Source organism: Phascolarctos cinereus, unplaced genomic scaffold (genome assembly GCF_003287225.1).
Source record: "Phascolarctos cinereus isolate Bilbo 61053 unplaced genomic scaffold, phaCin_HiC Scaffold_2;HRSCAF=192, whole genome shotgun sequence".
Lineage (NCBI taxonomy): Eukaryota > Metazoa > Chordata > Mammalia > Diprotodontia > Phascolarctidae > Phascolarctos > Phascolarctos cinereus.
In genome coordinates this window covers 39,287,888-39,312,426 of record NW_027555625.1, presented here as the reverse complement: position 1 = coordinate 39,312,426, position 24,539 = coordinate 39,287,888, and the positions used below count along the sequence as shown (strand labels likewise).

The 24,539-nt window shown below is 42.1% G+C and overlaps 1 long non-coding RNA gene, 1 pseudogene and 1 gene segment (V, D, J or C); 2 read left to right on the top strand and 1 right to left on the bottom strand.

The window, feature by feature from the left end:
• Positions 1 to 1,745: 1,745 nt before the first annotated feature.
• On the bottom strand, positions 1,746 to 4,425 carry LOC144455754 (uncharacterized). The gene is made up of 2 exons (XR_013484484.1): positions 4,339 to 4,425; positions 1,746 to 3,859 (listed from the first exon to the last, which is right to left on the bottom strand). It is a non-coding gene; the product is annotated as an uncharacterized LOC144455754 (long non-coding RNA).
• A 51-nt stretch (positions 4,426 to 4,476) lies between these two features.
• LOC110202913 (uncharacterized) lies at positions 4,477 to 5,584 on the top strand (annotated as a pseudogene). Its single transcript, XR_013484477.1, has 2 exons — positions 4,477 to 4,750; positions 4,914 to 5,584. The product of XR_013484477.1 is annotated as an uncharacterized LOC110202913 (transcript).
• Positions 5,585 to 5,674: 90 nt separating this feature from the next.
• On the top strand, positions 5,675 to 12,211 carry LOC110202916 (immunoglobulin kappa variable 1-6-like). The segment is given in 2 exon segments: positions 5,675 to 10,454; positions 10,618 to 12,211. Coding segments are annotated over 2 exon segments (303 nt in total).
• The last annotated feature ends 12,328 nt before the right edge of the window (positions 12,212 to 24,539 follow it).

Sequence of the window (24,539 nt, the reverse complement as noted above, 5' to 3'; positions counted from 1 at the left end):
GAATCTTCTGCCTGGTGTGCTTTACCAGGGACCACAAACCTTCCCACGGGGTCTGCTTCTCATTCTTACTCTGTCCTCTGCTCTCAATCCTAAGTCCAGAAACCTGAGCTGCTTCTGAAGAGGAAACTGTAGACAATGTAGGAGAACGACCTGGACTCTCAGCTCTGGCTGCTTTTCCCATCCAGGACAGCAAGGTGTATGGAACAGTCCCTAAAGTTCTTGAGGCAACCCATCTTAGAATGGATCCAGTCTTTCTCCTCACCCTGGGAACTCACTGGAACTGTCCAGTCATTCATGCTGCCATCTGCAGGGATAGATGTCTGAAAACGTCATTTGAGGACAACAGGCCTGCTATCCCTATTCTCAGGGCCAGGATAGTGCCCTCCCCATGAAGAGGGGCAGGGCCTGGAAAGAGCAGCAGCAGCGGAGAACCAGATCAGAGAGGGGTTAGAGGAATTAGCATTCATGACCACAAGCACACAAGTGGTCAAGGGGACCAAAGCATTCAGACACACACACATACACACACACACACACACACAGAGGTAACCTGATTGAAGGCAACCAAGGAGTCTCAATCCCATTGGTGAATTAATGGCATGTTTAACCAAAGGCTGTGAAGATGTCCCTTTGTGGAATGGCAGATGAGAACAATCTTTTACAATGGCCACAAAGGTGGCTGAAGCAGGGGCTGTGGAGCACTTAGAGCTTGGTTAGACATGGAAAATGCCAAGGTTACCCCCTTCATGTTCAGCCATCATCAGTCATCTTGACTCTGTCCTGCCACTAGACTCTGATCACTCTGGAAGAGAGTGAGATTGACGACTTCCTACAGCTCTGCCTCACTTCAACAAAATTACCACATGAATCAAAAGATATCACCCATACTCTTTTTACATATTTCAGAGCCCTGTGGCAACAGGCAAGTGACAAATAGCAGGTATTATTATTTAACAAATTCCCAACAATTTTTTCCTTAAATAGTAACATTTCACTAACCACTACATAGGGCTTCAATATCCTTCCTGATATTTCCCTAACAGTGTTTCATTTACTTGGATGGGGGATTCTGAGGCCATAAAAGCAAGGAAGTGCCCCTGACTCAGGATATCTGTGCAAGATTAATCTGATCTTCTGGTTGCTGACACAGCAGGAAAATTTCAGGTTCGCTCACAGATCATCCCAGAGGATTGTTGGCATCTCACCCCAGAAGGGCTTAAATCATCTTCTGTGATTGGCCAGTTCACATTTTTCGCCTTCATTGGGTAATGAAGAACTCAAGCAGGTCTCACATCATATACACCAAGTCTAAGCTCAGCAAACTCTAGGGCATCCCATAGCCTTCAAGGAGTCAGAAGGCAACAACACCCCAAGGCACAGGTGACAATTCCTGATCTTGTTCTTCTACACACCCAACATTCCCATCTCCATGACTTTGTACTGGATAGATGCCAGGCAGGCCCTCCCCTCTACCTTTTAGAATACTCAGAGTCTTTCAACTCTAGGCTTGTACCTGAGAAGGTTTTGTAACTTTCCCCCTGAAAATTTCCTCATCTTTATTTTGCAGATGCTTAGGTAATAATATGTTGAATATCCAGACGCAATGTATCCATAAAGTCTACCACAGAGGAATCATGTAATCAATTGCTTGTTGAATAAGTGATTGATTAATTGATTGATTGATTGATTAACAAGTCCTACTTAAGAAGGGAGAATCAAGTCCTGAAATCACCCAGAGCCACAAGTAGAGAAATAAAGCATCTTTAATGGAGATCCTAGGGTAGCCAGCCTGCCCCCTGGGTGATGTCCCATGAGTGCACAGCAAAATGGATTTTCCAATCTTGAGATCCATGACAAGTTCTTTTGCCTTTAGGAAGGAAGAGGAGAAGCTAGCAAAGCCCAGTCACAAGATGCCAGCCACCCTGGCTGATCTGAGCAAGGAAAATGGCTTCATTCTGCTTATTTTGTCCTTCATGCCATGAATCCTAAGCCATGGGGTATGAAGTTGAGGAGCCAAGCTGCCTCTTGTTGGTTTTGTCTACAGGGAAAGATTCCAAGGTGGGGGGGGTTGTTGTTTTGTTGTTTATCCTTCTTTCTGGAACAGCATCAGTGACAACAGGAGGGGGATGTCTTGACTTTCCAGTGAATTGGATTTAAGTGAGGAAGGGGCTATGCAAAGATATCAGGCTCACTCTCCCCGTCTGACCCAACAGAGGCCTGTGCTAAGACATAGATTAAGATGATAGGCAAGATGGTCCCAGATGTAGTGGGAGAGAGGTCTTTACCAGGCCTCAATTTTTCATTTCTCTTTCTCAGGTTTCAGGAACCATTTATAGTCATCCTGATCTATGTCTTGCCACTGGACCCACGTGGCTTTACAGAAGAGAGTGAGGCTGGTGACTTTGCACAGCACTGCCTCACTTAAATCCAACTCCCTGGCAAGTCAAGACATCACCTTCCCGATTTCATTGGTCCCCTTAAGAATAAAGAAACAATCAGGTGTAAATAAGTGGGAAAATATCAGCTGCTCATGGGTATGCCTGGCTAATATAATCAAAATGACAATTCTACCAAATTAATTTACTTATTGATTGCCATTCCAATCAAAGTACCAAAAATAATAATTTTGTTCTCTAAGAACAAAAGATCCAGAATATCAAAGGAATTAAATGAAATGCAATGGAAGGTGGCCTAGGCATAGCAGATCTACAACTATAAAAAAGCAGCAATCATCAAAACTACTTGGTACTGGCAAAGAAATACAGTAACAGATCCCTGGAATAGTTTAGTTACACAAGACACAGAAGTCAATGACAATAGTAATCTACTATTTGATAAACTCAAAGACTCCAGCTTTTGTTATGAGAACTAACTAATTTGACAAAAACTGCTAGGAAAATGAAAATAGTATGGGAGAAATTAGGCACAGAACAACATCTTACACACCATATCAAGACAGAGTCAAAATGGGTACATGATTTAGATATAAAGACTGATATTATAAGCAATTAGGAGAGCAAGGAATAATTTGCCTGTCAGATCTATGGAGCAGGGAAGAACTTATGACAAAACAAGAAAAAGAGAACGTTATGAAATGCAAATTGGTGATTGTGATTATATTAATTTAAAAGTTTTTGCACAAACAAACCCATACAACCAAGATTAGAAAGGAAGCACAAAGCTGGGAAATAATTTTTACAGCCAGTATCTTTGATAAAGGCCTCATTTCTAAAACATAGAGAAAACTGGGTCAAATTTGTAGGAATACAGGTCATTCTCCAATTGAAAATTGGTCAAAGGATATGAACAGGCACTTTTCACATACAGCAATTAAAGCTATCTATAGTCATATAAAAAAATGTTCTGAATCACTATTGATTAGAGAAACACACGTTAAAAGAACTCTGAGGTACCACCTCACACCTATGAGATTGGCTAATGTGACAGAAGAGGAAAATGCTGGGGAAAATGTGTAAAAATGAGAACACCAATGCATTGTTGGTGGAGGTGTACACTGGTGCAAAAATTTAGAACTCAAAATCTTACAAAGTGAATGTTGAAAATTTAACAATGTATATATTTTTTAAAATAATGAAGTTCAAACAACAATCTGTCAGGAGTAGTAGCTGCCCCACTGGGGGGCCCAACTGTTGAGTTCCAGTTCGGCAATGCTCCTTTCTTCTCTTTCCTTCCTCATTTCTTCCACATGATGAGTCATATACTTACAAGTGGGTGCTCTGACCTTCATGCCCTGAATCCTAACAGAAGGGGTAAGAATTTCAGGGACCAACCTGGCTCCAGCTGGTTGTCTACAGGGAAACATTCCAAGGTGGGGGCTGGTCGTTGTTGTTTCTTCTTTCTGAAAGAGAACCAATGACATCAGGATAGGATAGCTTGAGTTGCAAGTGAACTGCACCTAAGTGAGGCAGGGCTGTGCCAAGACATCAGTGGAGGAAAGCAGAAGATGTCCTTTAATAGCAAAAAAGCAACTGAATAACCATTTTGTTCCTTTTGACATAAGTTTCCTCATCAAAAAAAAAAAGGTTAAGACAAGCAATATTTTTTTTTCTTTTTAGCTTTCAGAAAGATAAAACAGAAACACAGAAGACAAGAATAAACGTTTCTCCTCAGCAACGCAAGGGACACATTCTCCTCACCACACCTAGTAGAACATAGCATCTCTGAGTCCCTCTTCCTCACCCCCCAGCTCCCATCTCCATTTCATCTAAGCCTGGGCCCTTCACTCTCTATAAATTTTGTTGATTCCCTGATCTTAGTTTTCTATCTAATTCAGCTCTTTCCTCTCTTAATTCTGTTCTTTGTGTAGACAATTATCACCTCTTGGTCTCTAGACTTAGAGAGATCTCATCTCCCCTGGGAAAGCAGACAGGCTTCCCCTGCTTATAAACAAAATAGGACATCTGCCACAGCCACCACCAAGTCCAGTCTAGGGCAGGTGCAGTTAATACAGCAATAAAAAAAAAAGGCCACATGAGGTCACACCTTCAAGGAAATACAATTGGGCCACTCCCTCCATGTGCATATAACCACTCCTAGGGTCCTTAAGTTCAGGCTGGGCCAGCACTGTTTTGCATGGTGATATCCAAGGCACCTTCTCAAACCCAGCCTGTGATACAAATATCTCCCATCTGTCTCCCTCTGAGCTCAGAGCTCTCTGCCTCCAGCTCTGCCAGGGTCACAATGCTCTCCCAGTCCTTGCTCCTCTGGATCCTACTGCTCTGGCCTCAAGGTAAGACTTCCAATGACCCATACTTTGGCATCACTTTAGAGACAGAAGGAGTTTTCCAGTGGGCATCTCTGACTCAGCCTGAGGGTAAGGGAACTACTCCTGCATTCACTGTCTCTACACAGGATTCTTCATTCACTGCAATCTCTTTCTTCTTCTCCTTTAGAATCCCAGGCAGCCATTGAGCTGACCCAGTCCCCAGCCTCCCTGTCTGTAGCTGCAGGAGACCAAGTCACCATCAGCTGCAAGGCCAGTACCAATATTTACAAGAATATGGCCTGGTACCAGCAGAAACCAGGACAGTCTCCCAGGCTCCTGATCTATTATGCTTCCACCCTGAACTCTGGGGTCCCTGCCCGGTTCAGTGGCAGTGGCTCTGGGACAGATTACACCCTCACCATCAGTGCAGTGGAGGCTGAGGACGTGGCAGATTATTACTGTTTTGCGTATTATAGTGCTACAGTCCCACAGTGTTTCAGCCCTGAACAAAAACCTCCCCAGGCTGTTAAGTCCTTCAGCAGAGGGCAGCAGCTGCTTCCCCAGAGTCACAAGCTTGGGCCAACCACTGCCCTCGGGGGAAAATTGGGCCAATTCAGCCCTGCTGCAGGAGCCATTTGTACCAGGGACCCTGGTTGAGATAGAAAGAGTAATAAGAGAGAGAAAAAGGAGGAAGAGAAAGAATCTTCTGCCTGGTGTGCTTAGGCAGGGACCGCAAACCTTGCCATGGGGTCTTCTTCCAGGAGCTGCCCTCATACTTACTCTGCCCTCACAGTTGAAGACAAAGTAATGTCCACAGATCCAGTGGGGGAGAGGTCTTTCCTAGGCCTCAGTTTTTCATTTCTCTTTCTCCATTCTCAGAGGCCATCTCCAGTCAACCTGATCTATATCTTGCTACCGGACTGACATGAGTCTAAAGGAGAGAGTGCGGCTAGTGACTTTGCCCAGCCCTGCCACACTTAAATCCAATCCACTTGCAAGGCAAGACATCACCTTCCTGATGTCATTATTCTCTTCAAGAGGAAAGGATGAGCAGCAATCTGTGAGGAGGAGGAGCTGCCCCACTGGGGACCGACTGTCCAGCTCCAGTTAGGCCATGCTCCTTCCCTCATTCTTTCCTTTCTTCCTCACTTTCTCTCTTTCTCCCTTCCTCAACGTGGAGAATCACACACTTACATTTGCCGTCTCTGACTAAAGGAATATAACTTGCTTGAGACTCAGTTTGGGAAACCCAGGCTTTGATAAAGCCCATTTAGACTCAGTTGGAGATACTTCACTATGATTTCAATCCACAACACTCTGGCTCTCACTGATTGGCCAATACTAAGTCCCAGCCCAAGCCTCTCTGAGTCACTGTTTGAGATTTGATGGCTCAAAGGAAGTGTAAAAAGCAGTTGTTCCTGCTCTGGATAGAAACCCTGAGACCTTCCCCTCCCAAATTATTTTGACTCTACATCTCCCTAACTCAGCTGGCTGGAAATACAACGGCTGCTCACAGGCTGGATCCCACTGTTGATTGCCATGGAAACTTTGATGTGCTCTCTCTCTGATCTGGGCGCATTGGCATGTCGTTAGGCAGCCTCCTGTTTGAAGAGGCCAGGGCTTCTACTGGTGCTGGACTCACTCTGGACACCTGAGCTGGCCACAGCCCAGCTGCTGCTCCTAACTTCTGATCTCAAGCAATGCAGCAGCCTCACCCTCCCTGGTAGCTGGGATGACAGGCTTGGGCACCATGCATGGCCTATGTACCAGGCCTAGTGTTGTCATTACTCAATCACTTGTTCTCCTGGTCTTTTCATGTCATTCTGCATCTGCACATTTTTATAAATTTCTCTGGTTTCTCTGAAATCAGCTTTTTCACACTGTACTACTATTGTAGACTCTAATTTAGTCAGCCATTCCCTAATTGCTTTACTCAAGATTTCAGACTTCTGCTTTGTCAGCCATTACTGAGCTCATTCTGAGAAAGACAAACTGGGGCAGCTAGGTGATGCAGTGGATAGAGCACTGACCCTGAAGTCAGGGGGACCCAAGTTCAAATCTACCCTCAGACCAAACACTTGGCATTTACTAACTGTGTGACCCTGGGCAAGTCACTTAATCACAATTGCCTAAAATTAAAAAAGAGGAAGAAAGACAAACAAAACCAGGCTGCATGTACATGTTTATTTCTCTCAAAGCTTCTGGAACATGCATACAGAGATAAGCATGGGAGCTCATTGTGAAAATGATCCCAAGCACAGATAAAGAAAGGGGCTCTTAGATCTTCACAGCAATTCCCTCTCACCCCTCCCTCCCTTCCTGGCTCATGATGACTATGTCAGCCAAAATTAGTCTCCATAGGTCTTAACCATAACATGAGAAGGGAATTTTTTAATTGGGCAGATCGTAAATACAATAAGATGAGAGAATGTCAAGGTGTCCACTGACGTTATCGATCCAGGATTTCTGTCTGTCTTTTGTCATTTATAGGAATACGTATAGCATAACATAGCATAATGCTTGTCCATAAAATAGCAACATAAGAAAAAGTCTCATCCTTCAAGAGAGTGTGCAGTTCAAAGCACCCTCCCCTTGGGAGTCACAAAAAGAAAAATGCTCCGGGACAGTTTCATCCAGCCTTGTAGTTAGTTTCTGACAGAGGAAAGAGCATTTTGGTTGCACTCAGAGAGCAAAACACAGCATGTCTGTTATGCCAGAGCTTGCAAAGCATTATGGTAGGTTAAGCTCAGAGGAGGCCAAAAATGTCTCTCTCCTGATTGTCCAATCTAGGTTTTAGGACTTTCTCACGTCTTGTGGGGCTCAAAAATGGTTCACATCCCCCTCCTTTCGGTCAAAGGTGAGCCCAAAGATGCCACCTGCAGGCCAACACAGGTATGGGGAAGACTTCACTGTTCCTCACAGAGTGGGAAGAGATGTCCACTTGGAGCTGGTGCCTTCAGATGATCCAGGAGAACACATCCACAAGGTGCCAGCTGTGGGACTACTCAGAAAGACCTGACAGGCTCTTACAAGACATATCAGTTGCAGCTTAGAATAAATAACAAAACTTTAAGTCCTTGGTTAAAGACACATAAACATGGTTCAGGTTCAAAGAATATAGCAAAGTTTTTCTCAGAATTCCCATAGTTGCACAATTACCTTAAGTCAGGAATGGAGAAAACCACTCAGAGGACTCACAATACACAAGTTTTGTTCAAGGAAATTCACCTGTCACCAAGGTAACCAAGAAAACATAAACATGAACCATACAATGGTAACTAACCTTAGGTCTCCTTGTATCCCAGGAACCTATTCTGAATGTCTAATTAAACAGCACCTTTGAAGTCCCAGATGTCTCATGTAGTTATCTGGTCTCTAGATATCCTTTCTTGGACAACAGGTTTTATTCTCAAGACATTTCTAAAAGGGAGTTCTGCTTCTCTGGTTCAAATCTAGAAGTTTCCTGGATAATTCGGACATAGTATAAGTGAGTACAATCACTTAAATTTGATTCTCCAATTTTGAAACTTCAGAGAATTTCAGTTTATATACAAGTGGCAGTTTCAGTCCTTGCCTAAATCCTGTACCTGGTCTATGAATCTTTCAAAATGTGAGGGTCCAATCATAAAATGAGCTCTTCTGCCCTTTTAAATTGTCAGACATTTACTTTCATAATGGAAAAAACAAATTTGAAAACATATTACCAAAGCATGCCTAAAGCCTGAATTTCCTGAAAGATAAATTTTGTAAGCCAATGATATAGACCTCTATATAATTCTTAGAGGAAACAGGCTCATCTTGTAGCTTTTCTCTCAAAATTTGCTGTTCTGTTTAATGAGAAATACATCACATTATATCTTTGTCTTATTACTTTGTCCAATCTCTTCCTCCAGGAGACAGTCACCACCAGCTGCAAGGCCAGTTCCAACATTAGCAAATATGAGGACTTCAGCATGGTCAAGACAAACAACTCTGAACCATGTTAACCACCTGACAAAGAGGATGGACACCAGATGCAGAAAGTGGACTCTGTCACTGTCTAGAGTTATTCTGCTTGCCTGTGCTTGTACGTCACAGGGATGTGTTTTCTTTATTTCTTCTCAATTTTTAATTCAGGAATGAGGTAAGAGCAATCATGAGGGAGAAAATAGTAGACCATTGAATCATCTGCTTAAATGCACAAGAAAGAACAGAAGGAAGTACAGATAAGCGTGACAGTTTAGTGACGGGGATGCACTTTATTATACTTCTGCAAGCTGTGTGAAAGAGAGGTTCATAGTTTCACACAGAATCCACTTTCTGTGTTCTGCTGCAGGTATGGAAATGTTCTTCTCTTAGTGTTTAAGTTCAATATTAAAAATTTTAAAGTGAAAAGGCACACTCAGTCACATACTGCCACAGACACTCCTCTGTTCGGCATGACATACGGGCATTACAGAAAAGACTGCTTGGGAAGATCATAGTAGCAAGAAAATATCACTGGAAGTTTCCCCACATGTTTGTTTCAGAGCAAACATGAAGGACGTGAAGCCAGCAAGTGGCAGTGAGGAAGACCATTCCACGCACATGGGATGGCACTGAAGGGGCACAGAGACAGAGGAGGGTCCTTTATGAGAAAAAGAGAGAAGGCCTGTGTCACAAGATCATGGGGTGCTTGGAAGGGGGTAGAGTGTAAGGAAATAGGAAAGGGAGGAATTGGCCAAGGTCTGAATGGATTTAAAGGATTTTTTATTCGATCCTGGAGGTAATACAGAGGGACTGCAGTTTCTGGAGTAGAAGAGGTGACATGGTGAGAGCTGCTGTCTCAGATGATCCATTTCTCAGCTGAGTACAGCATTGGCTGGAGTGGGGAGAAAATAGAGGCATGAAAACCAACCAGACAGTCATGGCAAGAGTCCACCCTAGAGATGATGAGGGCCTGATACAAGGTGACAGCTTTCTGAGTAGAGAAAATGAGATGAAAAAGGCACCTGAATAACCATTCACCCCTTTTGGCCTCAGTTTCCCCAACTACAAAATGAAAGGTTGAAACAAGCAATCCCTTTTTTTCTTTTTAGCTTTCAGAAAGATATAACCGAAATACAGAAGAGAAAAATAAACATATTCTCTCTCCCCACATCCAACAAAAACTCAAGGGACACATTCACCCACAACACCTAGTAAACCAGCGAATCTCCAAGTAGCCTCCATCTCCATTTCATCTAAACCTGTGCCCTTAACTCTCTGAATTTTGTTGGTTCCTGGTCTTAGTTTTCTTTCTAACTCAGCTCCTTTCTTTCTTTTTTAATTCTGTTCTTTGCATAGACATTTATCAACTCTTGGTCTGTAGACCCAGAGCCATCTGATCTCTCCTGGGAAGATAGACAGGCCTCCACCTGTTTATAACCACACTTGGCCATCCGCCAGAGCCATCACCATGTGCAGCCTAAGGGATGTACGTTTAATACAGCAATAAAAAAAACACACACACACAAGGTCACATTTTCAAGGAAACACAGTTAGGCCACTCCCCCTATGTATATAATCACTCCTGGGGTCCTTCATTTCAGGTTGGACCAGCACTGTTTTGCATGGTGATGTCCAAAGGACATTTCACAAACTCAGCCTGAGAGACAAATATTTCCCGTCAGTCTACCTGTGAACTCAGAGCTCTCTGCCTCCAGCTCTGCAAGGGTCACAATGCTCACCCACTCCTTGCTCATCTGCCTGCTACTACTCTGGCCTCAAGGTAAGAATTCCAAATAGGCATAGGTTGGCACCACTTCAGAGAGAGAAGGAGTTTTCCAGTGATCATCTCTGACACAGCCTAAGGGTAAGGGAACTACTCCTGCGTTCACTGTCTCTACACAGGATTCTTCATTCACTGAAATCTCTTTCTTCTTCTCCTTTAGAATGCCAGGCAGCCATTGAGCTGACGCAGTCCCCAGCCTCCCTCTCTGTGGCTCGAGGAGACAGAGTCACCATCAGCTGCAAGGCCAGTTCCAGCGTTAGCAACAACATGGCTTGCTATCAGCAGAAACCTGGACATGCTCCCAAGCTCCTGATCTATGCTGCTTCCAACCTGCAGTCAGGGGTCCCTGCCCGGTTCAGTGGCAGTGACTCTGGGACAGATTTCACCCTCACCATCAGTGCAGTGCAGTCTTAGGATGCGACAGACTATTACTGTTTTCAATCTTCTAGTACTCCATTCCCACAGTGTTTCAGCCCTGAACAAAAACCTCCCCAGGCTGCTCAGCCCTTCAGCAGAGGGCAGCAGCTGCTTCCCCAGAGTCACAGGCTTGGGGCAACCACTGCCCTCAGGGGAGAATTAGGCCCAATTTAGCTCTGCTGTAGGGGTCATTTGTCTCAGGGACCCTGGCTGAGGTAGAAAGGTTAAGAAGAGAGAGGAAAAGGAGGAAGAGAAAGAATCTTCTGCCTGGTGTTCTTTAACCAGGGACCACAAACCTGGCCATGTAGGCTGCTTCCAGGAGCTGCCCTCATTCTTACTCTGCCCTCTAGGTGAAGACAATGTGATGGCCATGAATCCAATGGGAGAGAGGTCTTTCCTAGGTCTCAGGTTTTCACTTCTCTTTCTCTGGTCTCAGAGGTCACCTCCAGTCGTCCTGATATCTTACTACTGGACTCAGATGGCTCTGGAGCAGAGAGTGAGACTGCGGACTTTGCACAGCCTTGCCTCACTTAAATCCAATTCACTTCCAAGTCAAAACATCACCTTCCTGATGTCAATAGTCTCTTCAAGAACAAAGGATGAGCAACCATGTGTGAAGAGGCATAGCTGCCCCACTGGGGAAGATGTGTAACAATTAGAACACTAATGCATTGTTAGTGGAGTTGTAAACTGGTCCAAAAATTTAGTACTCAATAACTCATTAAAGTGAATGTGGAAAATGAAAAACAAATAATTTTTTAAAAAACAATAATGAAGGACAAACAACAACGTGTGAAGAGCAGTAGCTGCCACATTCGGGCCCACAACTGTGTAGCTCCAGTTAGGCAATGCTTCTTCCTTCATTCCTTCCTTTCTTTCATTCTTTTAGGGCAATCGGGGTTAAGTGACTTGCGCAGGGTCACACAGATAGTAAGTAAGTGTCAAGTGTTTGGTCTAAGGCTGCATTTGAACTCAGATCCTCCTGATCTCAAGGCCAGTGTTCTATCTACTGTGCCACCCAGCTGTACCTCATTTCTTCCTTTCTTCCTCAATTTCTTTCTTACTCCCTTCCTCCCCATGGGGAATCACACACTTGCATTTGGGGGCTCTCACCAAAGGAATATAAATTGCTTCAGACTGAGCTCTGGAAAACCAGGCTTTGATAAAGTCCATTCAGACATGTATGTAATTCTTAGAGGAAACACTCGAATCTTGTTGCTTTTCTCTCAAAATTGGACCTCCTATTTAATTAGAAATGTATTACAATTACACCTCGGTCTTTTCACTTTGTCCGATCACTTCCTACCTAGGAGGACGTTATCCATATGTGAATTGGATTTAAGTGAGGCAGGGTTGTGCAAAGACATCGTCTCACTCTCTCCTTCAGGCTCATCAGAGGCCAGTAGTAACACATAGATCAAGATGATAAGCAAGATGGCCCCAGATGCAGTGGGACAGAGCTCTTTCCCAGGTCTCAGTTTTCATTTTCTTTCTCAGGTTTCAGTGACCATCTACAGTCATCCTGTCTTGCCACTGGACCCAGACATCCTGATCTATGTCTTGCCCCTGGACCCAGATAGCTCTGGAGGTGAGACTGTGACTGGTTCCTTTGCACAGCCCTGCATCACTTAAATCCAGTTTACTTGTAAGGCAAGACATCACCTTCCTCATGTCACTGATCCTCTTGAAGAATGAGGGACAAATCAGATCTAAATAATGGGGAAAATATCAGTTGCTCATGGGTAGACCAGGCTAACATAGTAAAAATATCAACTCTCCAAATTAATTTACTTATTCACTGCCATATCAGTTACAAAATCATTTTACAGAGCTAGAAAATATAAAAATAAAATTCATCTGGAAGAACAAAGAGTCCAGAACATCAAGGGAATTAATTGAAAGAAATGCAAGGGAAGGTGGCCTAGCCATACAAGATCTGAAACTGTATGTGAAGGCAGCAATCATCAAAATTTCTTGGTACTCACTAAAAAATAGAGTGGTAGATCAGCGGGATAGTTATGTACCCATGACACAGGAGGCAATGACTATAGTAATCTACTGTTGATAAACCCAAAGACTCCAGCTTCTGGAATAAGAACTCAGTCTTTGACAACAGCTGCTGGGAAAACAGGAAGAACATGTGGCAGAAACTAGGCCGAGACCAACATCTTACACCATATACCAAGATATGTTCAAAATGGGTGCACGATGTAGACATAAAGGGTGAAACTAGGAGCACTTAGGAGAACAAGGAATAATTTACGTGTTAGAGCTATGGAGAATGGAAGAATGAATGACCAAACAAAAGAGGGAAACATTATGAAATGCAAAATGGAAAATTTTGATTACATTTAGTTAAAAAGGTTTTGGAAAAGGCAATGCAAGCAAGATTACAAGGGAAGCAGAAAGCTGGGAAACAATTTAGAAGCCATCTCTGATAAAAGCCTCATTTCTCAAACATATACAGAACTGTGTCAAACGATAAAATACAAGTCATTCTCCAATTCATAAATGGTCAAAGAATATGAACATAAGTTTTCAGATGAAGAAATTAAAGCTAAGTATAGCATATAAAAAATGCTCTAAATCATTATTGATTAGAGAAATGCAATTAAAAAAAACTCTGAAGAAGCACCACACCTATCAGATTGGCTGACATGACAAAACAAGAAAATGATAAATGTTAGAGAAGATGTGGGAAAGTGGAATACTGATACATTGTTGGTGGAGTTGTGAACTGATTGAAAAATTTAGAGGTCAAAATCTTATAAAAGTGAACCCTAAAAACTAAAAATAAATAATTTTTTAAAAAAAGAATGAGGACAACAATTGTCTGTGAGTAGTAATAGCTGCCTCACTGGGAAACCCACAGCTCATTTCCAGTTGGGCAATGCTCCTTCCTTCATTCCTTCCTTTCTTCCTCAATTTCTTTCTTCCTCTCTTCTTGCCAATGGGGAATCATACACTTGCATTTAGGGGTTCTGACCAAAGGAATGTAAATTGCTTGAGAATGAACTCTGGAAACCCAGGCTTTGATAAAGCCCATTCAGATTCAAATGGAGATACTTCACTATGATTTCAATCCACAACACTCTGGCTGTCACTGATTGGCCAATATTAAGTCCCAGCCCAGTCCTCTCTGGGTCACTGTTTGGGATTTGAAGGCCCAAAGGGAGTGTAAATAGCAGTTGTTACTGCTCTGCACAGAAACCCAGAGATCTTCCCCTCCCAAAGCATTTTGGGCCTAAATCTCCCAATGTCAACTGGCTGGAAATACAACAGCTGCTCACAGGCTGGATCCCACCGTTGATTGACATGAAAACTTTGATGTGCTCTCTTTCTGATCTGGACCAGTTGGCAGGTCTTTAGGCAGCCTCCTGGGGAGGAAGAGGCCAGGGCTACTATTGGTGGCAGACTTGGTCTGGACACCGAATCTGGCCACAGCCTAGCTGCTGCTCCTAACTTCTGAGCTCAAGCAGTATACCAGCCTCAGCCTCCCTGGTAGCAGGGATGACAGGCTTGGGCCACCATGCATGGCCTTTGTACCAGGCCTAGTGTTGTTATTACTCAATCGTTTGATCCCTTGGTCTTTTCATGTCACTCTGCATCAGTACATTTTATAACTTTCTCTGGTTTCTCCGACACCAGCTTTTTCACAGTGTACTACTATTATAGACTCTAATTAGTCAGCCATTCCCCAACTGCTTTCTTTAAAGACTTCAGACTTATGCTTTGTCAGCCATTACTGAGGTCATTCTAAGAAAGACAAACTGGGGCAGCTAGGTGGTGCAGTGGATAGAGCACCGACCCTGAAGTCAGGGGACCGAGTTCAAATCTGGCTCAGACCAAACACTTGGCATTTACTAGCTGTGTGACCCTGGCAAGTCACTTAATCACAATTGCCTAAAAAAAAAAGAAAAAGAAAGATAAAGAAGACCAGGATGCATGTACATGTTTATTTCTCTGAAAGCTTCTGGAACATACATACAGAGATAAGCACGGGAGCTTATTGTGTAAATGAGCCCAAGGACAGATAAACAAAGGAGCTCTAGATCTTCACAGTAATTCCCTCTCACCATCCCTCCCTTCCTGGCTCAGGATGCCATGTCAGCCAAAATTAGAGCCTCCATATGTTAACCATAATATGAGAAGGGAATTTCTTAGTTGGTAGATTGTAAATACAATAAGATAAGAGAATGTCAAGGTGTCCATTAACATTATAGATGCAGGATTTCTGTGTTCCTTTTATCATTAACTTGAATACGTATCACATAACATAGCATAATGCATGTCCATAAAATACCAACATAAGAAAAAGTCTCATCATTCAAGATAGTGTCCAGTTCAAAACATCCTGCACTTGGGAGTCATAAACAGAAGAATGCTCCTGATCACTTTCATACAACCTTCAGGTTAGTTGCTGAAACAGGAAGGAGCATTTTGGTTGCACTCGGAGAGCAAAACAAAGCATGTGTGTTATGCCAGAGCATGCAAAGCATTATGGTAGGTTAAGCTCACAGCTGGCCAAAAATATCTTTCTCCTGATTTTCCAATCTAGGTTTTAGGATATTCTCAGGTCTTGGGGGGTTCAAAAATGGTTCAAATCCTCCTCCTTTTGGTCAAAGGTGTGCCCAAAGATGCTCCTTCAGGCCAATCCAGGTATAGGGAAGACTTCACTCTTCCTCATAGAGTGGGAAGAGATGTCCACTTGTAGCTGGCACTTTCAGATAATCCAGGAGTGAACATCCACAAGGTGGCAGCTGTGGGAGTCCTCAGAAACACCTGACAGGCTCTTACAAGACATATCAGTTGGCAACTTAGAATAAATACCAAAACCATAAGTCCTTGGTTGAAGACACATAACCATTGTCCAGGTTCAAACTATATAGCAAAGTTTTTCTCAGAATTCCCATAAGTGCACAATTGCCTGAAGTCACGAATGGATTAAACCACTGAGAGGACGCACAACAGACAAGTTTTGTTCAAGGAAATTCACGTGTCACCAAGGTAACCAAGAAAACAGAAACATAAACCACACAATGGTAACTAACCTTAGGTCTCCTTGTATCCCAGTAACCTATTCTCAATGTCTAATTGATCAGCACCTTTTGAAGTCCCAGATGTCTCATGTAGTTATCTGGTCTCTAGATATCCTTTCTTGGACAACAGGTTTTATTCTCAAGACATTTCTAAAAGTGAGTTCTCCTTCTCTGCTTCAAATGTATGTGTTTCCTGCATAATTCTGACTTAGTATAAGTTAGTACAATCACTTAAATTTGATTCTCCAATTTTGAAACTTCACAGAATTTCGGTTTATATACCAGTGGCAGTTTCTGTCCTTAGCTAAATCCTGCACCTGGTCTATGAATCTTTTAAAATGTTAGGGTCCAATCATAAAATGAGCTCTTCTGCCTTTTAAAATTGTCAGACAGATACTTTTGTAATGGAAAATACAAATTTGAAAACTTACTACCAAAGCATGCCTAAAGCCTGAATTTCCATGAAAGATAAATTTTGGAAGCCAATGATATAAACCTCTATATAATTCATAGAGGAAACAGTCTAATCTAGTAGCTTTTCTCTCAAAATTTGCTATCCTGTTTAATGAGAAATATATCACATTGTACCTTTGTCTCATTGCTTTGTCCAATCACTTCCTCCAGGAGACAGTCTTTACCAGCTGCAAGGCCACTTCCTGCATTAGCAAGTATGAGGACATCAGCATGGTCAGGACAAACAACTCTGAACCACGTCTTTAGAGAAACTCTGAGAAGACGTGCTAACCACCTGACAAAGAGGATGGACACCAGATGCAGAAAGTGGACTCTGACACAGTCTGGAGTTATTCTGCTTAACTGTGCTTGTATATTACAGGGGATTTTTTTTCTTAATTTCTACTCAATTTTTAATTCAGGAATGAAGCAAGAGCAATTGTGATGGGAAAAAAAGAACATAAAAAGTTATAGATAAGCAGGACAACTTGCAAAGACAGGGATGGACTTTATTATATTATTGTTTTCCAAGTTGTGTAAAACAGAAGTTCATAGCTTCACATAAAATCTTCTTTCTGTGTTCTGCTACAGGTATGGAAATGTTTTTCTCTTAGTGTTTAAGTTCAAAAAGATTTGATTAGATCCCTTTCATTTTAAAAGGCTCAATTCCTACACAACAAAATATAAATTAAAACTTGAGAAATACAGTAATAACACCAATAACAAACTTCAAATGACATCAATTGCATTTTTTAATGATCACATATAGAAGTTATTGATCCTGTTACTTTCTTTAAGGAAGAGGACTAGTGACATCACAAGGGCAATAGCAAGAATCGCAAGTGAATTGGATTTAAGTGAGGCAGGCCTGTGCAAAGTTATCAGCTGCACTCTCTCCTTCAGGCTCATCAGAGGCCAATGGTAAGGCCTAAGTTTAGATGAGAGGCAAGATGGCCCCGGATGCACTGGAAGAGAAGTCTTTCCCAGGTCTCAGTTTTTCATTTCCCTTTCTCAGGTTTCAGGGACCGTTTACAGTCATCCTTATCTATGTGTTTCCACTGGACCCAGATGGCTCTGGAGGCAAGAGTGAGATTGGTGACTTTGCAGAGCCCTGCATCACTTAAATCCAGTTCACTTGTAAGTCAAGACATCACCGTCCTGATGTCGTTGATCTTCTTCAAGAATGAAGGAGAAATCAGATCTAAATAATTGGAAAAATATCAGTTGCTCATGAGTAGACTAGGCTAAAATAATAAACATGACAACTCTACCCAAATTAATTTACCTATTCAGTGCCATATCAGTCAAACTACCAAAAAAGTATTTTACAGAGCCAGAAATATAATAATAAAATTCACCTGGAAGAACAAAGAGTCCAGAATATCAAGGGAATTAATTAAAAGAAATGCAAGGGAAGGTGGCCTAGCCATACAAGATCTAAAATTGTATGTTAAGGCAGCAGTCATCAAAATTTGTTGGTATTCACTAAAAAATGGAGTGGTAAATCACTGGAATAGTTTAGGTACACAGGACACAGTAGTCAATGACTATAGTAATCTACTGTTTGATAAACCCAAAGACTCCAGCTTCTGGAATAATAACTCACTGATTGACAACTGCTGGGAAAACAGGAAAACAGTATGGGAGAAATTAGGTATAGACCAACATCTTACACCATATACCAAGATTAGGTCAAAACGGGTACACAATTTAGACATAAAGGGTGAAACTAGAAGTAATTAGGAGAGCAAGGAAGAGTTTACCTGTTAGATCTATGGAGAATGGAAGAATGAATGACCAAACAAGACACAGAAAACATAAAATGAAAACGGAAAATTTTGATTACATCAAATTAAAAAGGTTTTGGACAAAGACAATGCAACCAAGATTACAAGGAAGCAGAAAGCTGGGAAACAATTGAACAGCCAGTGTCTCTGATAAAACCCTCATTTCACAAACATATACAAAGCTAAGTCAAATTGATAGGAATACAAGTCATTCTCCAATTGATAAATGGTCAAAGAATATGAACAGGAAGTTTTCAGATGAACAAATTAAATATAACTATAGCATATAAGAAAATGCTCTAAATCATTATTGATTAGAGAAATGCACATTAAAACAACTCTGAAATACCACATCACACCTATCAGATGGGCTAACAAGACAAAACAAGAAAATGATAAATGTTAGAGATGATGTGGGAAAAGTGGAATACTAATGCATTGTTGGTGGAGTTGTGAACTGATTGAAAAATTTAGAACTCAAAACTTTGTAAAAGTGAATGTTGAAAACTAAAAATACATAATTTTGTTTAAAAAAGAATGAAAGACAAACAACAGTCTGTGAGTGGTAATACTGACTCACCGGGACCCAACTGTTCAGTTCCAGTTGGACAATGCTCCTTCCTTCCTTCTTCATTTCCTCCCTGTGGGGAGTCATACACTTACATAAAGGTATTCTAATGAAAGGAATACAAATTTCTTGAGATTGAGCTCTGGAAAACCAGGTTTTGATAAAGCACATTCAGATTCAAATGGAGATACTTCCATATGCCTGAAATACAAATCACTCTGGTCTCACCAACTGGCCAATAATAAGTCCCAGTCCAAGCTTCTGTTGGTCATTGTTTGAGCTTTTGCAGCTCAGAGTGAGTGTAAATAGCAATTGTTTCTGTTCTGTCTAGGAACACTGAGGGTCTTCCCCTCTCAAATTGTTTTGTGACTTGATCTCTCTATCCCACCAACCAGGAAATACTACAAGTGCAACAGGCTTGATCCCACTGTTGATTGGTGTGGAAACTTTCCGACGGAGGAAAAGAGATGATGGACTTTAATAGGAAAAAGGTAACTGAATAACCATGTCACTCCTTTTGGCCTCAGTTTCCCTGCCTACAAAAAGAAAGGTTGAGAAAAGCAATCCTTTTTTTCTTTCTTTTTAGCTTTCAGAAACATAACAGAAATACAGGAGAGAACAATAAACATCTCCCCCCAACAACTCAGGGGAGACATTCTCCCCATAACCCCTGGTAAACCAAAGAATCTCCAAGTAATCTTCAGCTACATTTCATCTCATTCTGGACCCTTAGCTTTCTTTCAATTTTGTTGGTTCCCTGGTCTTTTCTTTCTTAATTCTATTCTTTGCATAGACACTTATCAACTCTTGGTATATAGACCCAAAACCATCTGATCTCTGCTGGAAAGAGAGACCCCCACCCCCCTGCTTGCCACCCTTCCTACCTTTTATAATCACAATTGCTACCTGCCACAGCCACCACCATGTCCAGCCTAAGGCAGGTGCATTTAAAACAGCAATAAAACAGAGGCCCTGAGGGAAGCCTTCCAGGAAATACAATTGGGCCACTCCCTCCAACGTGAATATAACCACTCCTGGGGTCCTACACTTCACACTGGGCCAGCACTGTTTTGCATGCTGATATCCAAGGCACCTTCTCAAACCCAGCCTCAGATACAAATATCTCCCATCTGTCTCCCTCTGAGCTCAGAGCTCTCTGCCTCCAGCTCTGTCAGGGTCACAATGCTCTCCCAGTCCTTGCTCCTCTGGCTGCTACTGCTCTGGCCTCAAGGTAAGACTTCCAATGACCCATAGTTTGGCCACTTTAGAGACAGAGTTTTCCAGTGGGCATCTCTGACACAGCCTGAGGGTAAGGGAACTACTCCTGCATTCACTGTCTCTACACAGGATGCTTCATTCACTGCAATCTCTTTCTTCTTCTCCTTTAGAATCCCAGGCAGCCATTGAGTGACCCAGTCCCCAGCCTCCCTGTCTGTGGCTGCAGGAGACCAAGTCACCATCAGCTGCAAGCCAGTTCCAGCGTTAGCAAGAGGATGGCCTGGTACCAGCAGAAACCAGGACAGTCTCCCAGGCTCCTGATCTATTATGCTTCCACCCTGTACTCTGGGGTCCCTGACCGGTTCAGTGGCAGTGGCTCTGGGACAGATTTCACCCTCACCATCAGTGCAGTGGAGGCTGAGGATGTGGCAGATTATTACTGTTTTCAGGCTTATAATGCTCCATTCCCACAGTGTTTCAGCCCTGAACAAAAACCTCCAGGCTGCTCAGCCCTTCAGCAGAGGGAGCAGCTGCTTCCCCAGAGTCACAGGCTTGAGAAAACCATCCCCTCAGGGAGAACTGGGCCCAATTCAGTCCTGCTGCAGGAGCCATTGTGAAAGAGACCCTAGTTGAAAGGTTAAGAAGAAAGAGACAAAGGAGGAAGAGAAAGAATCTTCTGCCTGGTAGGCTTTAGCCAAGGACCACAAATCTTCCCATATGGTCTGCTTCTCATTCCTACTCTGTCCTCTGCTCCCAATCCTAAGTCCAGAGACCTGAGCTGCTTCTGAAGAGGAAACTATAGACAATGCAGGGGAATGGACCTGGACTCTCAGCTCTGTCTGTTTTTCCCCAGGCAGGATAGACAAGGTGTGTGGAACAGTCCCTAAAATTCTTGAGGCAACCTCATCTATGCAATGGATCTAGTCTTTCTCCTCACCCTGGGAACTCACTGGCGCTGTGCAATCATTCATGACTCCCATCTGCAGGGATAGATGCCTGAGAACCTGATTTGAGGACAACAGGCCTGCTATCCCTATTCCTGTAGGGCCAGGATATTGCCCTCCCATGATGAGGGGCAGGGCCTGGACAGAGCAGCAGCAGCACTGGAGCCAGATCAGAGAGGGGGTAGAGGAATTAGCATTCATGACCACAAGCACACAAGTATTCAAGGGGACCAAAGCAGTCAGACACACACACACACACACACACACACACACACACACACACACACACACACACACACACACACACATACATACAAACACAACTACATGTAACCAGGTTAAAAGTAACCAAGGGGTCTCAAACCCTTCGGTGAATCAGGGGGTGTCTACAGCAAGGCTGTGAAAACTTCCCCTGGCAGAATGGCAGATGAGAATAATTCGTTCCAATGGCTATGAAGGCAGGTGAAAGAGGCACCGTGCAGTACTCAGAGCTTCGTTAAACATTGAGGACGCTAATGTCACCCACTGCATCTCGAGCCATCACCACTCATCTTGACTCTGTCCTGCTGCTAGACTGATCACTCTGGAGGAGAGAGGAGGCTGTCTGCTTCATGCAACTCTGCCTCACTTAAACACAGTTCACACATGAATCAAAAGACGTCCCTTCCCTGGGTCACTGTTAGGGATTTGATGGCTCAAAGGGAGGGTAAACAGCAATTGCCACTGTTCTGAACAGACACCCTAGGATCTTCCCTTTCCACATTGTTTTGGGAGTAGATCTCCCTACCTCACCTGGCTGATTGGAGCTTGGTTAGATATCAAAAAGGCCAAGGCCACCCACTGCAGGTTCCACCATCACCAGTCATCCTGACTATCCTGACAATGGACTGTGATCACTGTCGAGGGGACAGGGAGGCTGACAACTTCACACAACTGTGTGGCACTTAAAGGCAAATCACACATGAATCAAATGACATCACCCATACCATTTGGTCATTTTTACATATTTCAGAGCCCTGTGGAAAAGGCAAGTCACAAAGAGCAGGTGCGGATACACGGGGAGCTCTCCTCACATCCCTGCACACAGGCTACCCAGGCCATAGGGTTGTCTTCTCACTGGAAGCAGCAGTGGGATTCAGCAGCCCCTGGGTGTCTGAGCAGCCTTTTTGAAGGACCACACTGCTCACCTCCTGGTGTGAGGAAGGGGCTAGGAAAGGTGCCCTAAAAATACCTCAATCTTATACTTGCATCTTACTATAATAACCTCAGATGTTCCAGCACCAAGCTAGTATTTAATGGATTTAACAAGCTGGTTACAAACTTTTATTACAGAAATGGACCATAAAAGAAAAGGGACAAAAAACTAAAGTAAGGGAACAATGTTTCCCTAACTTCATGCACATTCCACACAGATGTTATGTAATGACCAACTGCATTGAGCCAGGCTTAAAGTCTGCCAGGTGTCACAATGGGCAAAGTGAGTCAGGAGAACCCTACTTCAGCTCATGCAGAATACTCGTCCTCCCAACCTTCCCATGAGAGCCCCCTCTGCACTTTATACATGCAGTTCACAGACCCACTAACCCCTCCCTACAGGGTTGCTGGCATCATGAGTCAGTGGCTCATCTTGATAACCATACCTGAAGTTACACTCAGAATAAAGTCAGTTATCAGTCCCATAAGGTCGTGAATTGCAAGTTCCCTAATCAGTTTCAGAGGTGACTATGATCTCACATTGGTTAGGGAACCTCTTTAAAGTGGGCCTGAAGTAGTTTGCATGCATTCCTACACATGTCCTCCTTAAATATCATAAAATACTTCAGGAATTGAATCTTATACATATGATAAGTTCAAACACTAATTTTCAACCCTTCTTTAGGCCATGGAATGAATTCAGATCAAAACAGCAAGATCTTCCCCATTTACAGCTCACTACTTGCTGCTCCCATTGACCTGCTGACTCCCACTTTATTTCTCAGAAAACATCTATTAAGGTCATTCCAAGGACACAACAAATCTAGGAATGAAATTCACACAAGGTTTGGACATAATTGTCATCAGTATCAAATTATTACTGCAACAAGTTGGCTTGGAAATGGAAACTTATTAGGCCTTCTAAAAATCACACAAAAGATTTTGCAAAACATTTCTTCATAAAAGTATTTCCCTTTCTTAAAACAGCTTACCATTTATCCTCTTACTATACCAGAATAAATTAATTACAAGCAGATTTCATAAGGTCCTTTCTTTTACACAATTACCATGTTTCCTTTCACAAAAATACTTGTGGAAATACTTGATTTAAATAATAACTTCAAATACCTCCTTAACAATCTTAATGTTCATAAATGAGAACTTAATAATTTTAGCTGAAACTTCCCTTTAAATATAGACAAAACATGGAAGTTTACAATTTCTTAAATTATAATACTTCAAAAATATTATAACACATGGTCTGATAGAATGACTTAAGAGCTTCCTAACCCATTCATTTTTTTCTCCTTTTCTCTGACAGTACAATGCTTAATCTAATAACATCTAGATTATAAGAGAAATTGTTTTTTAACAGCAAAGGTGATACAATCTTTTCCCTAATTACACAATTTAGAAATGTAACAATACCCTACACATTATAATGTACTTAAAACTTAAGGCCCCATTATCAATTTAGGTAAATGCATTTCTAAATCACCTTGCACAGAGAATCATTCATCTCATCATTCTTATGTTGAAACTACAACCTGCAACCACCTTATATATTTTCATAATAGCCAAGATTTCAAATGAAAAATCTTCTTTCATAGTAAATATAGTATTAGTATTAGTATTATTACTTGATTGTAACCAAATATACTTGATTAAATGTTAAGTTTTCAAAAAGATTTGATTACATCCCTTTCTTTTTAAAAGGCCCAATTCCTATGCAACAAAATCTAGATTAAAAATTGAGAAATACAGTAATAACACCAATAATAAACTTCAAATGACATCAATTGCATTTTCTGATGATCACATATAGAAGTTATTGATCTTATTACTGTTGGTATTTCAAAACTACTTAAAAGTTTTCAGGTGTGCAGCAATTACTTTAAATTAGAGAGATAATATTAATGTTGTCTAGCATATGCCAGTTATTTTACAATCATGGGATTCTCATAACTTCTCTCAAAAGTGACTTCCACTATTACCCCTTACAGAACAGTAAACCGAGGTAAATAGACTGAAATCAAATCAAATCTGGATTTACAATCGCTAATGATAAACATTTAACAGTGTTTTTAAAAGTCCAATACTCTTAGCCCTTTGAAAGGAAATATTATCCATAAATTCATAGATTCTCTTAGAAAGACACGTGGTGACAGTTCTCAGCTCTGAGTAACTTTTTCTCTCCACTTCCTTAAGAGAGCTGAAAAGTCTCCAATTTTCAGTCTTATTAAAAGATAAAACTACCCTAAAAAATGGTTAAAACTACCGTAAGCATTCCATCTCCTGTGATTTCCAGACAGATGCATAAATTTTACACACTTTAAAATCACCTCTAATCCAAGTTAGCAAAAGGGTTTGGCCTAGCCAAAGAGACCTGAGGAATCTGAATCAATGCGGATTGGATGTGGCCAATCTCCTCCAAGTAGAACTTCACCTTCCTGATGTCATTA